Genomic DNA, 15,432 nt, shown 5'->3' on the forward strand with positions numbered 1-15,432 from the left:
GGTTAGAGTAGAAATAAGCGGCATGCAGTACAGTCATTTATTTTCATATTCTAACGTCTCTCTTTGACTTCATTATTAGCTCGTATTGAGGCATGAAGAGCGTCGCAAACTCTATTTTGGAAAGGCTCAGCGTGCGCACATGAACACAGAAAACCTTGAAGCACTGTCATTGAACTGCAGCCAAAGGCCTGTCTTACCTGCAATATTCCTGGGAACCTGACTGTGTGACCGCAAGAGAGGAAGAAATACTGACTGTATTAATACATTGTATATGAATTGAAGCTACTATGCTGGGTGAAATAAAATCATGGGAAAGTAAAAATAATGGGCGGGAACATTGATCAATTACATCGAATAGAAATTATCTCATACTGGTATGGTGTGATGACCTCTCCTCGTCTTTTTGACCAATCAAATGAAGGGAATACACATATTCGCAATATCGGGGGGGTGGTACATACCCTTGAAATGATATAATTAAGGTAGGTTCAGTTAGTTAAGATTGTCTGACTTGTCACAGACCTGTCACTGACCCAACGTATGCTGAAGAAGATCGTGGATGCCGCAGACCTCAGAGGGCTGGTAGAGCACTCTGAAAGAAGAATCGGGAAATTGTTGAGGGAGAAGACTGTCACCCAGAGGGATTTCGAGCGAAGCTGCAAAGAGGGGTGTGGCGCTGACGTTGCACTTAGCGGAGGTTACCTGTCCTGTCTTGCACCTGATCTGTCCTGTTGGCACCTGATTAGTCGGGAGCCCTTTCTTGTCCCAGCCCGGTGCCAGGGTTGGTCCTCACACCATTCTAGGTAAATATAATCGGTGTGGTATGTCCATGTACAGTTTCCTTTTCTTACCCTTCCCAGATACCTATGTCTAAAAGTATTTGTTTTAAGTTTTACAAGACTTTTGTTTCAGTAATAATTTTCTTACTTGCAAAGTCTCTAATCTCACTGGCATCTGACTCGCAAAATATTGCATAGATGAAGTGTTTAAATCTTTCCAGAGTCTGTGGTTATTTCCATGAAAGTAAATGTTATACTATACCCATTATTCTAACTCCTTTTGATCCATCAGAATTAGGACTTAGCGCCTTAGTGCAAGCATTGGTAAGTCATGATGTACACGTACAAGTCCTAAGGTGTATAAAACTCTGATAGGCAGGTAGATAAATTGATTACCAGTTCAAAGTGTGAATGTTTATGGGCCCAGGTGAGTATGATGTTTCTGAGCTGGTAATCTCGTGCCATGTGACCAGGGGGCGGAGGGGGGTCCCCCTTCTCCGGCACCCCGTACATGTCTATACCCCTCTTTGTCTCCGATGCAGCAGCCTGAGGTCTGGAAAACAGGGATTCCCTTCCCTTCAACTGGCCCACACGATGAAGAAGGACACTGTTTCTTTAACTAGGCTGAGTTCGAGCCCGGACAAACCCCCTGGTCAGCTGGAGCTGCGGAAGTAAATACTGGCTCTCCCGAGGTCCCAGTGTGTTCATCACCCGGAGGAGACGAGGACGTGTGGAGAGGAGGCGGAGGTGTTGGGAGTGGAGAAGGCAAGGACAGTGACAAGTGGGAGACGGAAGAGGATTCGGCAGAGGAGGCGGGACAACCGAGTGGAGAGCCAGGAGGCCAACGACAAGGCGTTCCGCCCAGCCGCGCTTCAAGGGAAGCGTGGCTCAGCCAGGTACGTGATCGTATCGTGGGCTGGGCGGGTAGAAGAGGTTTTAAACCTCCTTAGATCACTCGGCGGCGTTATTCCTGCACTTTCCCCCACCCCCTTATTTCACCACCGGCACAACGTGGTTTTCTTGTGCACGTGTGACAGCCCTCAATCCCCTTCCCTTATAACGCTCGCAGAACCAGAGCGCTTGACTAAAGCGGGTCTATTCTTTTGCTGTTTTGTTTCCTGAGACCCGACGACCAAGTCGGACGCGAGAGCGACTACATCTCCCAGAAGTCCACGGGAGAGAGGAAAACCAGGCGTGAAACAGGGGAAGGAGAGAAGCTCACCAGCGCATTGGGACACCGAACCAGCCCTGCCCTATTATAGAAGTGTGACACGGCGAAGGCGATTGTTGAAATCAATAAAGCCGGTGTTACCCAAACCCCAAGTATCTGTGTTTTCATCCATCCCGCCACATGCCATCAGGGGGTAGCCTCTGGTTTCACACTGCAGGCATCGCTGTGGAGATCGGGAGAGGTCAGCCAATGCTGGACACGAGGTCGGGATCGCTGGAGAGACTTCACTGCACAGGTGAGCCACTCAGACTCGGGCTGTGAGGGATAGGTGCAGAGTGGGCTGATATCGCAGTTCCAGCTGGATCCGGAGCACTTTCGAGTCGGTTTCTTTTGGACAGGACGCTGTCCATGGGAGATTGAAGTATTTTTCGAAGGCAGCAGTCCTCCCAGGGTTTTCAGAGGTCGCTGGCTGCACAACAGGTCGCAGGTTCACAGAAGCTAGAGACAGGCCGGCAGGGCTAGGGCCAAGGCTGTCGTCTTCAGTCTTCTCAGCAGGGATGTCTTCTTGCTTCCAACGTGGTCGCAGATCTAGTTTTCAGGTCTGGGGGAGCCATCCAAATACTAAATTCAGGGTCGTTTTAGGAGAGTAGCAGGTAGGGCCAATGGACATCTTACCTGGGGGTGACTACACCCTCAATTATGCCACCCTCCAGTGGGCATACTCCTAGCCCTGATTAGAGGAGTCGCCTTGGGTGCTATTGGAGTTTACCAGCGCTTCTAGAAGTGTTACACCTTCTATTCTATTACTCGACCACAAATGCAAAAAGGGTGCTTCAAAGTTTAGGGGAGGAAAACACCCAACTCCTCACTGCGTAATCAGACGATTAGGCACAATCTAAATTTACATGGATTGAAGCACTCCACTTGTAATAGCCAAAATTTAGCTTAGTCCATATAAAAAGACATCCAAAGAATTTTCCATGAAGATTATCTTCTTTTATTTCTTTTTTGGTCAGATCCAATCCCAACCAACGCGTTTCGCCGAGGTTATTAAACACCTCTCGGCTTCGTCAGGGCTGGAAATAATACAAAATGATATACTCTTACCATTATGTACATTTACATAAATTTGAAAAAAGATAGAGCCCCACATGGCCCATAAGAAAACCTGAGTCCGTATTTACACAAAGGGTGAATACATGCATCTTAAAACATTAGCAGCTTATTACATCAACATGAAATTCATCTCCACAGATTCCAGTGTAGAAACAACACCTGTCTACACCACTTTGGTGAACTTGCTCATGCATATTGCAAGTGAAAAAGACATTGTGTGAAATTGCTCCCATAATTCCTTATAATCACATTGTCTATCAGATTTTTATACCAATATTTTACCTTATCTTCAATTTGACCTGCCTAAAAGGAGAAACAGATCACAAATTTTGTGCTACAGGTTATGTTAGTCCTTATTTCATATTTTTTACTATTTTTTACTATTTGGCACTTTTAGAAATTGCAAACATAAGGATAATATTCCCTCCGCCAAGTTAAAGTGCAACAGATAATACGTACAAGCACCCTCGTGAAAGACTAGAGGTATGGAACATAAATTATTTATAATCAAGAATGCATAAAATAGAATTGAAATTGATCTGAGTCCGTCCTCTTGCCATAACTTGAGAGTAAGGATCTGTTTCTCCTTTTAGGCAGGTCAAATCGAAGATAAGGTAAAATATTGGTATAAAAATCTGATAGACAATGTGATTATAAGGAATTATGGGAGCAATTTCACACGATGTCTTTTTCACTTGCAATATGCATGAGCAAGTTCACCAAAGTGGTGTAGACAGGTGTTGTTTCTACACTGGAATCTGTGGAGATGAATTTCATGTTGATGTAATAAGCTGCTAATGTTTTAAGATGCATGTATTCACCCTTTGTGTAAATACGGACCATGTGAGGCTCTATCTTTTTTCAAATTTATGTAAATGTACATAATAGTAAGAGTATATCATTTTGTATTATTTCCAGCCCTGACGAAGCCGAGAGGTGTTTAATAACCTCGGCGAAACGCGTTGGTTGAGATTGGATCTGAACAAAAAAGAAATAAAAGAAGATAATCTTCGTGGAAAATTCTTTGGATGTCTTTTTATATGGACTAAGCTAAATTTTGGCTATTACAAGTGGAGTGCTTCAATCCATGTAAATTTAGAGGAGTCGCCTTGTCTTAACTTCAACTCCTCAACCTAAACGGTGGAGGTGGCAGAGGTGTGCACACATCCTAGCCTTTCTGAGCTTTCCTACTGATTTTCCCACCTAAAGTGGGGGTGCAAACCGGGTGCTACCATTGGTTGCTAGCAGCAGAGGCTGGAGGTCGCAATACAAAGGCTGCCGTTCTTTGAAGCATCATTTCAAGCACTGGCACATCCAGGGGAGGAGGTGTGACAACTCTGCCCTTGATGTGCATTGTTCCTTGACACAGAGGATCTCCAAACAGGGGTCCAGAAACATGTCTGTGTGTGGCAGACTGTGGGTTCAGTGAAGCCATCATTGTGCTGTGGATCTCGGGTTGTCCAGTTCCTAGCCCATGTACTCTCTATAGCAGGGACACTCACAAATATTTGCCCAAGGGCCGTAAAGCACGGTCTGTGATGTCACCGAGGGCCGCACTGATGTCAGCAAGGTGGTGGTAGGGGTTCTGGGAATGTGTAGAGAGGTCTAAACAAATGGTAAATAAATGGGCAAGAATTTAATTGAAGGTTAATACATGCTTGCTTGTTTATTCAACATTTTCTTCTGAATATTAGTGCTCAGCAACTAAACAGCAGCTTGGGGGCCACATGTAAAGGTCAAGAGGGCCGCAACAGGCCCCTGGGCCGTACTGTGACCATCACTGCTCTATAGCTTCCCTGGCACTTACAATAATAAGGAATAGACGCAGATACTGTAGGGACATATCTGCTCATGCAGATATGTTCTCACCTGGGATATTGTGCACCCTGCTAGATGGAAGACTTATGCCATGCTAGCTGGCATGGCACACAGGTAGTGTGCCATGTCTAATTGGTCATTTCTACCTCACAGGGGCATGCGAGCTGCAGGGGCAAGTACATCGCCCTAGTGAGGAGCCCCAGGGGGCCCTCTTCAGCCTCCAGGCCCTAGGTACCCAGGGTACCACTTACTAGGGACTTAAAGGGGGAAAGAAGTACCAATTGTGGACATGTTTTATGGAAAGAACACTAGTACTTGGTACCTGGACAGCGGGGACCTATTAATCTACAGTCAAAGTTGCGGAGGTTGTTTAAAGAAGCCAGTGCATTGTCTATTTTGTCCTGGAATTTAAACATAGAATTTTGATGACTGATATTGCTGAGCAATATCAATCAAAAGTGTATGGCATAGATTACACAGGCACAAATTGTTAGGTATGAGAGGGGTCTCCGATTCCTACTACAGTCCATTGTCTCTTTTCTTTCATGGCTAACTGAGAGTTTAGCATCAGTTCATCTTTTTTAGAGTACTTCTGTTACCATATTAGGATAGTGTATAGTATAGCCATAGATTATGACTGCCAAGGTGGCTCACAAGAGAGGCCATTGGCCTGTATGAGTAGGTTTCAAAGAACTCAGTGATCACTCTTTATGTCTTGGAGAGATAAATGGTCTTAAAAAGATGTGTTTAAAAGGCCCAAGAAGGTTCAGGATAGTGAGCCTTAAAAAAAGACCAAAACATGACAAAATGGGGTGGGATTAGATACTATAATAGGAATGAAATATAGTTTTGACGCTCTAGGCCATTCCCTACTCCCTAAAAAATTATTAGTACGCGAGTACAGTATGCCCTGATATATAGAGGTCTCCATCTCGGTAGATTGACAAAGCCTACTCAATTTCCTGTAGGTCATTATAGCTTGGCGGGGCCCATTTATTTGACTAAATTCCCTTTTATTAGTGATGAAGTAATTATGCACCCGTTAAACAAACAGGCCAACGAGTGCATCCAATCTGGACAGATAGTATTGATAGATACACAAATAATCAGCGTTTGGCAGTATACCAAGCATGAATAAAACTCAAAAGGCCTTAATTTAATGCAGGCCAGCACCAAATAATTTTCTGGATCTGAAAAACAAACCCAGAGCCGAGTGTCAAAGTTAAACTGGCTAATGCATTGAGAGAGGATGATCTTTGCAAGTTACAACCAATTTTATGCCACCCTCCCCTCTAATAAAGAAACGGCACACATTTACAAACCAATCTTACAGTGTAGCTCCTGGATCTTAAACAACACTTTTTCTGGAATTGGCTTACTATTGCTACCTAGATTTATAACAATACATTATTTAAAGGAGTATGTCAAATCTCTCTTCTGTATTTTCTGCTTTCTTCTAAAGATTATTTTGACCAAATGGAGCAGCTCAGTTAGTAGCAATTTAAAAAAAATGCACAGCTACGTGGCACTGAAAGTAGTACAATGGCTATCCACTGAAGAACAAGTTGTAATTCAATTGCAATCTTTTTTTTCACACACCCTAGTCAGAAATGACCATACAACAAACACCAGACACTGTAATACACTATATACATTCACCATTTACAGGCACAATATAAAATTTCCTAGTTATCATAAAAGAAAGTTTCAATTAGTACAATATAAAATTTCCTAGCTATCGTGAAAAAAAGTTTCAATTTTATTAGGGCACGGAGGTAAGAATTATTTTTTCTTTCTTGGCTTACAATAAACAACAACCATGTAAAACTTCAGAAAAAAAACACAAGTCCCATGAACATTACTCATCAAGTTCACTGGAGATCAACAAGTATCAACAAATCAGGACATCACAAGGCCGTCATAGTACCCAACAGAGTCCTTCCTTCCTCTTTCTTCGCGCGACGAAAGCCAGAGTCAGCCTTTATTCCTGCTTGATCTAATCATTTCCTGTAAAAGAGGCAAAATTATTGAGCCCATGTCCCAAAATATCAGTCATCAGTTCTCATTGGATGAACTAGTTATTTGTGTGTTATACAAAGCATTCATCAACAACCTCTTTCGAACATTCAGAAATTACTTTATTCGCAGAGCAAGCATACAGAATTGAGATTATTTATTCACTTTCATTATGAAGCCATATTTATATCTGGGGTAATATAGTCGAACCACGACCCCGGAGGGATAATACTCCACCCGCTCCTTCATATAATTGAAACTTTCCTTTCCAATAGCTAGGAAATGTTATGTTCTATGTGAGGACTGGAGGCAAGGATTATACTAGTTTAAAGTTTATTCCCCAGCAACAATGCCATGCTATGAAGTGGTTTAAAATATAAATTCTCGAACACCGAATCTGAGGACCAGTGAGCAGTGTTCAGGATATCCTCTAACCTGGCTCCTAAGGCTCCCCTCGTGGAATGAGCACCAAATGTCTGTGTGTTGATGCCTGCTTCTTGCATGGCCCATCTCCCCATTGAGCGATGGTAGGGAATTAAACTGCTGTATGCAGCTTTGTGAGGGTGATAAGGGACTGTCATTCTTAATGGGGACGGAAATATTCCATCACAGTTTCATACATTTGGATATGCAGGGTAAGCAAATGCCTTGGAGTTGGTCTTAGTCAGTCTCAAAACATGAAAAATGACTCTTTCCCAAGTGAACACTCTGCCAGTGATGTCTAAAGCCCTGACATAGTACACTCTCCTATAGGAAATCAAAGGAGGAATGCAACTTTGGCAGATAATGGTTTCCTTGACAAATATATGTTCCTTGGCCACGAGAGGAACAGACTGAGAAGCGCATTTACGTCCCAGAGGGCCAAATATTTTTGTTCCGGAGGATTAGAAGGAAAATGCTACTTACCAGTATGCATTTGTTCTTGGCATGTAGAGCTGCAGATTCAAACACTATGCATAGATCGCCATCTGGTGTTGGGCCAGGATGTTTGCAGTTTGTTATTGTCTTGGAAAAGTCTTTGGAAGTCACAAGATAGGTGACTCCTCCTTTGGACAATAGTGCGCATGGGCATCAACTCCATCTTCAGAATGTTTTTTCGCCAAGAAGGGAAATGATGGAGTTTTATGAGAACAGAAAGATGTCCATGTATGTTGTATCTAACTAAGATAACACTGGAACAGATAAAGGTAGCCTTGGAGGTGGGGTTGGGGGTGGGTGTCTGTGTATCTGCAGCATGCCAAGAACAGATGCATACCAGTAAGTAGCATTTTCCATTTGTGGCATCTGAGCTGCAGATCACACACTATGCATAGATTGCAAAGCAGTACCGTCCCTTTAGCGGCGACCACCAGTATCTGTTGCATTAGTTTGAAGTAGTGTTTTGAGTACAGCCTGGCCCACACTAGCTTGTTGTTTTGCTTGCACATCTACACAGTAGTGTTTTGTGAATATGTGCGGTGTAGCCCATGTAGCTGCTTTGCAGATATCATCTAAGGGAATGTTTCCTAAAAGTGCCATGGAAGCCCCTATTTTACGTGTGGAATGAGCTTTAGGGGGAATAGAAAGTATGTTTTGCTTTGTGATAGCACATTTGTATACATTTGACAATCCACCTTGCAATTCCAGACTTTGATATGGGATTGCCTTTATATGGTGGTGAAAAGGAAACAAAAAGACGTTTTGTTTTACGAAAAGGTTTTGCTCTTTTAATGTAATAAAGAAGTGCTCTTTTTACGTCTAAAGTATGAAGAGCTCTTTCTGCTACTGTTTGTGGTTGCGAGAAGAAGACCAACAACTCTACAGATTGGTTGAGATGGAAGGGAGTAATAACCTTTGGAAGGAATTTAGGGTTTGTTCTGAGAACCACTTTGTTATGATGGAGTTGTAAAAATGATTCTTGAATAGTTAGTGCCTGTGGCTCACTGATTCTTTTGAGAGATGTGATAGCTGTAAGGAAAGCAACTTTCCATGTAAGAAATTGTAGATCGCATTTATGCAGAGGTTCAAATGGAGGACCCATTAATCTAGTGAGGACTATGTTTAGAATCCATCCTGGAGAGAGTGGTACCCTGGGAGGAATTATTCTTTTGATGCCTTCCATAAATGCTTTAATGGCAGGTACTCTGAATAATGAGAGAGGTTGTCTATTTTGCAGGTAGGCTGCTATGGCCTGATTCACCTGATTGATGTGTAAGCTAGATTACACTTTTGAAGATGTAGTAGGTAACATATGATGTTTTCAATAGACGCAGTTAGAGGATTGATTGTGTTAATGGGCACAGTATATCACAAATCTTTTCCATTTGGCTGCATAGCAGGCTCTAGTGGTGGGGCATCTAGCTTCCTTGATTACATGCATACAATCAGGTGGAAGAGTTAGGTACCCAAGCTCTAGGATCTCAGGAGCCAGATTGCTAGGTTGAGCTGTGCTGGATCTGGGAGTGTGTGATCACTCCATGGTTCTGGGTTAACAGTTGTGGGGAGAGATGTAGCTTTTGGTGGGGAACTACTGATAGTTACAGCAAGGTTGTGTAACATGGTTGTCTGGCCCATGTTGGAGCAACTTGTATCTGTGTTAGTGACTGTTGTTGCAGCTTGCATACCACTAATGGAATGAGTGGGAGAGGGGGGAAAGCAATAGCAAATCTGCCTGACCAGTTCATCCATATCGCATTGCCTTTGGACAATGGGTGTGGATATCTTGCGGCGAAGCTTGGGCATTTTGTGTTTAAATGAGTGGCGAAGAGCTCTATCTCTAGATGCCCTCACATTTGGAAAAACGGCTGAAGGACTTGTGGATTAAGTTCCCACTCTTGGATTTGTTGTGTCTGACGACTTAACAGATCTGCCATCTGATCTTGTATTCCTGGAAGATGTTGGGCTAAGAGGAATAAGTTTTGAGGAATTGCCCATCTCCATATGGTCTGAGCTAGTTGAGAGAGCTGTAGAGTGTGTCCATCCCCCCCCCCTGGTTTTTGTAGATAATACATCGTTGTTATATTGTACGTCTGGACTAAAACAGCTTTGTTTGATACGTGTTTCTGGAATGCTTTTAATTTGTAATTTAACAGTATTTGTAAAGCGCATCAATCATCCTGGGGGCATCACGGCGCTTGGACGGATTATAGTTTGTTGAGATTGATCAGTGATCATTGATAGAGATAGTCTCTAGGGAACAGATGAGTTTTCAATGTTTTCCTGAACTATAGATAGTCGTCTGTTAGGAGAAGATCAAGGGGTACGTTGTCCCAGAGGACATCACCTGATTTTGAGAAGGACCGGTCTACCATTCTGACCCTGGAAGTGAGTTTGACAGAGGCAAGACCTAGATGGCATGATCTCAGATTACGCGAAGGGATGTGAAATTGTAATTTATCATGCAGGATTTGTGGCCCCTTTTTATGGAAGGTTTTATGCGCAAAGCAGAGGAGCTTAAAACTGGCTCTCTGGCGAACTCCGAGCCAGTGTAGTTCCTTCAGGCAGAGGGATGCTGAACTATTTTTGTTTTATTACAAATTAGATTGGCAGCAGCATTCTGAACTACTTGGAGTCTGGCAAAGAGATAGTCAGCCATGCCAACATGAAGAGCGTTGCCATAATGGAGAAGTGTGGCTCAATGGTTAGAGCGGCAGACCCTGATGCAGAGGTCTGGCCCGGGACCAGGTTTCAATTCCCGCCTCGGCGGGTCTTGGGCTCAATTTCCTCGGACCTGATAATTCTCGCCTCGGTGCCTATTCTAACCATGGGTCCCACGCTGCGACTCTGGGCAATAGCTTGCTTAACCTCCACAACGGCTCCAACAGCGCTGGGATGCCTGGCTTTACCTTGGGGGTGCCCAGGAGTGGGCATTTCACAGGGAAAAGCCAGGAAGGGTTCCACAGCGGTATGCGTATAGCGCCAAGACACTCATGAGAATAAGTGCGCTTTACAAGTACGAATCATTTCATTTCATTTCATAATCAAGTCTGCTCATGAGCAGAGCCTGGGTGACCGTTTGTCTGCATTTTTGTGGGATCCAGGGAAAGAATCGCCTCAAAAGTTTCAGAATGGCATAGATTTTACCACACAGTGTGCGTACTTGGTCTATCATAGATAGGGTGTCATCGAAGATAATGCCCACGTTTTTTGCCATTTGTTTTAGATTCTGGGGCGGTGCCCAATGCCTGGGGCCACCAGCTACTGTCCCAGATATTCTTGGCATCTCCGAAGAGCAGAATTTCCAAATTTCCGGCGTTCAGTTTTAGACAGTGCTGGGACATCCAACCTGTGAGCTTAGTGAGACAATTATTTCAATTTTTTCGTTTCAGTGTTAGACAACCTGTCTATCAAGGGAATCACCAATTGTGTATCATCGGCGTAGGAGCAAATATAAAATCCTCATTTCCTACTAATATCTGCCAGAGATGAGAGGTAGGCATTAAAAAGAGTGGGGCTTAAAGTAGCTCCCTGCGGGACTCAGTACTTAATGCTCTTTGCGGTGGAGGTGCAGGATCCCATTTGAATTGTTTGGGTTTGATCTTTCAAAAAAAGAGGCGGACCATGATAGGGCTTTGGAGCAAATCCCTTTTTTGTGCAAAATTGGGAGTAATTTAGTATGGGAAACAGTATCGAAGGATGCAGTGAGATCTAATAAGATCATTGCTATGGCGCTGCCCTGGTCTACTAGTGTTCTGCTGTTATCGGACACAGCTAGTAGAGTTGCTTCTGTCCTATTGTTGGTTCTAATACATGTCTGTGAGGGGTCGTATAGGTTGCTAGACTCTTGCAAGGTAGTAAGTTGCTAATTAACTAAGCGCTCCAGGACTTTGGATAAATAAGGTAGTTTAGAGATGGGGCAATAGTTAGCTGAGTCATATATTCCAAGTCCTGCTTTTTTTAAGAGTGGAAATACTACTGCTTTCTTCCAAATGTCTGGGAATGACGCTTGTTCCAGAGATTGGTTAAATATTTTAGTAACATGTGGGGATAAGATGGGAGATCAACTAACGAGTAGACCTTGTGTAGTCATTTTGATACATTTCGAGTTTAAAACATCGCAATCACGTGATCGCAACTTAAGCCAATGAGAACGTGTATTTAATATTCAGGTCTCCAGGGCCAGTTAGTTGATCTCCCATTGGCTAAAGGTACGGGACATGCTGAAACACCACAATTGTGTAAGTAGATTTCTCCGCCGTAACTGAACAGTTAATGTGTAGAAACTTAACGCGCTATGTTTGGCATTGGGTTTTAAAACTCAAGTTTAGGCATGCTTAAATTAGTGGCGGATATTGTATATAATTGTGTCACCGGAATGATTTCGACCGAAAGTTAAACTTGCTTTCGTATCAGTCTTTTATTCATTTGAGTTTTTTGGTCATATGAAAGGTAGAGTCTTAACAGAGACTTCCGATTCTATCCAGGATCGCATGAGATTATATGAGATGTATATGCGATGTTGTTCACCGATATATTAGCAGTACACCATTAATAGAAAACGCTTAAAGATGTTGAGTACTTAAAATGTTTAGTAACGTTTGTTAGATTATCAGGCCGGACGGCTCATATTATTTTCCTTGTTTGTTTCAATTTAGACCCCTGAGGAAGGGTCCCAGATGACCCGAAATGCATTGGGGAGATATAAATTGTGTTTCGTGATGATGTGAAAATCACTAACAGAAAGTTCAGAAAGAAAAATCATAGAGAAAAGAAATGAATGAATAAACTAATATGGTTTGAAACAATCTTTTAATTGCATTATGGCCATATCGTTTTCCAGGTGTTTAACCCCTTCCGTGCGCATGACGGAACCACATCGTCATGAGCACACGCCGCCCGTGACTCATGACGGCATGGTTCCGTCACGAGCACAGCAACGCCGCACTCACCCCCCACCGAGCCGAAACTCGTGCCGCAGCGAAGGGGTTAAGACCTGGATTAGCAGCATTTTCATAATGAAGATTAAAATATCCTATGACCAGGAATTGATTCTGTTTTAGGCAGAGAGGAAAAAGTTGAGCAAGTAGATTAGAGCTTAGTCCGTGGTACTGGCCCATAGAGTTGTAAATGAATGCTCCTCCCAGTAATATATAACTGTGAAGGCTAGAATCTCATGGGAGCCTACTTGAGTAGTTGTGTTCAGTCCCAGCGGCCGCCGGGTGCAGAGGTAGGTAGGCCCAATGTTATCCAATGAGGGAAAGGGGGCCTTCGGTTGGTGGCGGCTGGCTAGCTAGCAGGTCACGCGGCTCTGGGAGCTGGGCTCCTAGTCACTTGCTCTGGGCGAGGGGGGGGGGGTGGGGGGGGGGGGGGAGTAGGATAGGGCAAAGAGGTCACAGCCAGCGGCACTCGGGCGGCTGGGTGCAGGGTGCTTTTGAGCCGTCGGGCGCTTAATGTTATCCAATGAGGATCTTGAAAAAGGAACAAAGGCTGCAGGCTCGGGGACGGTGACTCTCCAGGGGCGACCAGCACTTCGAGAGGTAAGTTGGGATTTTGGAGCACAGGTAGGTACCCCAAAGGGAGGCACAGGGGGCTGGAGGGCGCCGGGTGCAGGGGTGTCTTTGGGTGTCGGAAAAGCTTATCCTCGGCTGGTCGCGGTTGGGGTGACTCCTGGTCCTGAGTCTGAGTCTGCAGGCTTCCGCTGGTCCGTCGAGGAGGGTCTTTGGGCACTGGACTCCGGGTCCCATACGCCGGGGGTGGGGGGGCGGGTGGTGGGAGGCGTCCTCGTGGTCTTGGTTCAGGTTGGCCCGGCCTGGGCTCGGCTGGTGCAGAGTGGGCTGGTCCGGAGCTTCCTGGTGGGCACCAGGTGGGTTGTTGCAGCAGAGCCTCTGCTGATGGGAGTCCCAATCGTCGAGAGGGTCAAGGCAGGCAGGTCCTTTGGGTGTCCCAAGGTTGCGGTCCGCGGGGGTCGCCGGGTTTAGGCGGGAGCAGGTTCCAGGATCAACAGGCCGGTAGGGCTGGGGCCAAGTCAGTTGTGGTTTTCCTGGTAGCAGCTGCACGGCGGGTCTTCTTCTTCTTGATCTTCTTCTTCGTTTTGGTATCGAGATCTAAGGAAGGAAAGTTCAGGGAGCCCCTAAATACTGAATTTAGGGGCGTTACAGGTAGGGCAAGGGCAGGGACCAATGGGTCCCTGTCCTGGGGTGAGTACACCCCCTAGCCAGCCCCCGAGCCTAGTTGGGATTGGGCAGGACTCCCCATCTACAAGATGGCCGGGGTCCGGGGTCGTGCTTCACCTTGCCTCCTCCACCTGAGGGGTGGAGTTGGCACAGGTTGCCCCCCCCCTTCCTGACATAGTTTTTCCTGCCAGTCTTCCCACCAGGGTGGAGGTAGGCCTGGTGGGGGCTGGTTGCTGGGTACAGCAAATGGTCTGGAGAAGCTCTCAGAGGCGGTATGCCTTTGAAGCTTCCCCCTGTCCATCCTGGGAGAGGAGACATATCACCTCGCCCAGGATGTGCATTGTTGCAGGCCCAGGAGAGCAGGGGGCTCTCCACTCAGGGGTCCAGCAACATGTCTGCTGTGTGGCAGCCTCTGCAGCCACTCAGCCCAGACGTGGATTGTAGGTTCGGGATTGTAGGTTCGGGTTTTGGAGGGCATCTCTAAGATGCCCTCTCATGCATTTTACATTAAATCCCACACTGGCATCAGTGCGGGTTTATTGTGCTGAGAAGTGTAGTACCAAACTTATCAGTCTTCTGTGCAGACATTCTGGTGCTGTGGAGTTCGTAATGACGACCCCCCAGCACCATATACTCTTAAATGGCATCACTGCACTTACAGTGCCCAGGAATGGCCCTGGGTACTGTAGGGGCACAGGGCTCATGCCCCTGTGCCCTCACCTCTGGCATAGGGCACCCAGCTAGAGGGGTGACTGAAGTATGCCAGGGCAGTGGCATACTTCAGTCACTTCAGACAGGGATGTGTGCCATGTCGACTCTTGCTTTAGGTCTGTACTTAGGCACTCAGTCTGCAAAGGCAGAGGGTGGGTGCCAGGGTACAGGGTCATTCGGGGTGGCACAATAAGTGCTGCAGCCCTCAGAGGTCTTCTCTGTCACCATGCCCTGGGTACCATTTACTAGGGGCTGACAGGTGGCCAGAGATGCCAATTGGGTGTTTTGTTTCAGCATAGATTTTCTTTGTAGGGAAGGAACACAGGCCCTGGGTACCTGGCTGGCAGGGACCAAGGGCACACTCAGTCAAAGTACATCAGCAGTTCAGAAAAAAGTGGGGGCATACCAAGGCAAGAAAGATGGCACTTTCTCACAACAATCCAGAGTCTTTCTGCCCCTCAAAGGAGGCAGATGGGGGCAACAGCCCCAGTTCCGTCACCAGGGGGTGAGAAAGTCAGCTAGGCACCAGGGATTGTTATTTTCTTTTATTTACGTAGAGGGGGCTGCCTAAAATGGGCATGCCAATGCCCTCGCTCTCCAATACAAATTAGCCACAGTCTTTCTGCCTCGTGGGGGCAATAGTCCGTAATCTGCCCCGTGAGACGGGGGCAGAAAGCCCATTAAGCACCAGGGATTTTGTTGCTAATGCTCCCACCGGCAAAAAGGGCTT

General features: G+C 45.5%; 1 protein-coding gene across 3 annotated transcripts in view; it reads right to left on the reverse strand.

Moving 5' to 3' along the window:
- TUT4 (terminal uridylyl transferase 4) overlaps nucleotides 1–15,432 on the reverse strand; it is a 1,145,308-nt gene that overhangs the window by 1,037,779 nt on the left and 92,097 nt on the right. The window contains exon 3 of one of the 3 annotated variants that reach the window (XM_086952444.1): nucleotides 6,812–6,891. The exons of 1 other annotated variant lie outside the window; for it this stretch is intronic. Coding sequence is in view for 1 of the 2 variants with exons in the window: in XM_086952443.1 (XP_086808569.1) it covers nucleotides 6,747–6,750 (4 nt within the window). In the remaining variant the exon portion in view is untranslated. Of the gene's footprint in view, nucleotides 1–6,746; nucleotides 6,892–15,432 lie in introns of all 3 variants that reach the window. One more of the 3 variants, XM_086952443.1, reaches the window with a different exon arrangement.

Source organism: Lissotriton vulgaris, chromosome 1_1 (assembly GCF_964263255.1).
Source record: "Lissotriton vulgaris chromosome 1_1, aLisVul1.2, whole genome shotgun sequence".
In the NCBI taxonomy this organism is placed as follows: Eukaryota; Metazoa; Chordata; class Amphibia; order Caudata; family Salamandridae; genus Lissotriton; species Lissotriton vulgaris.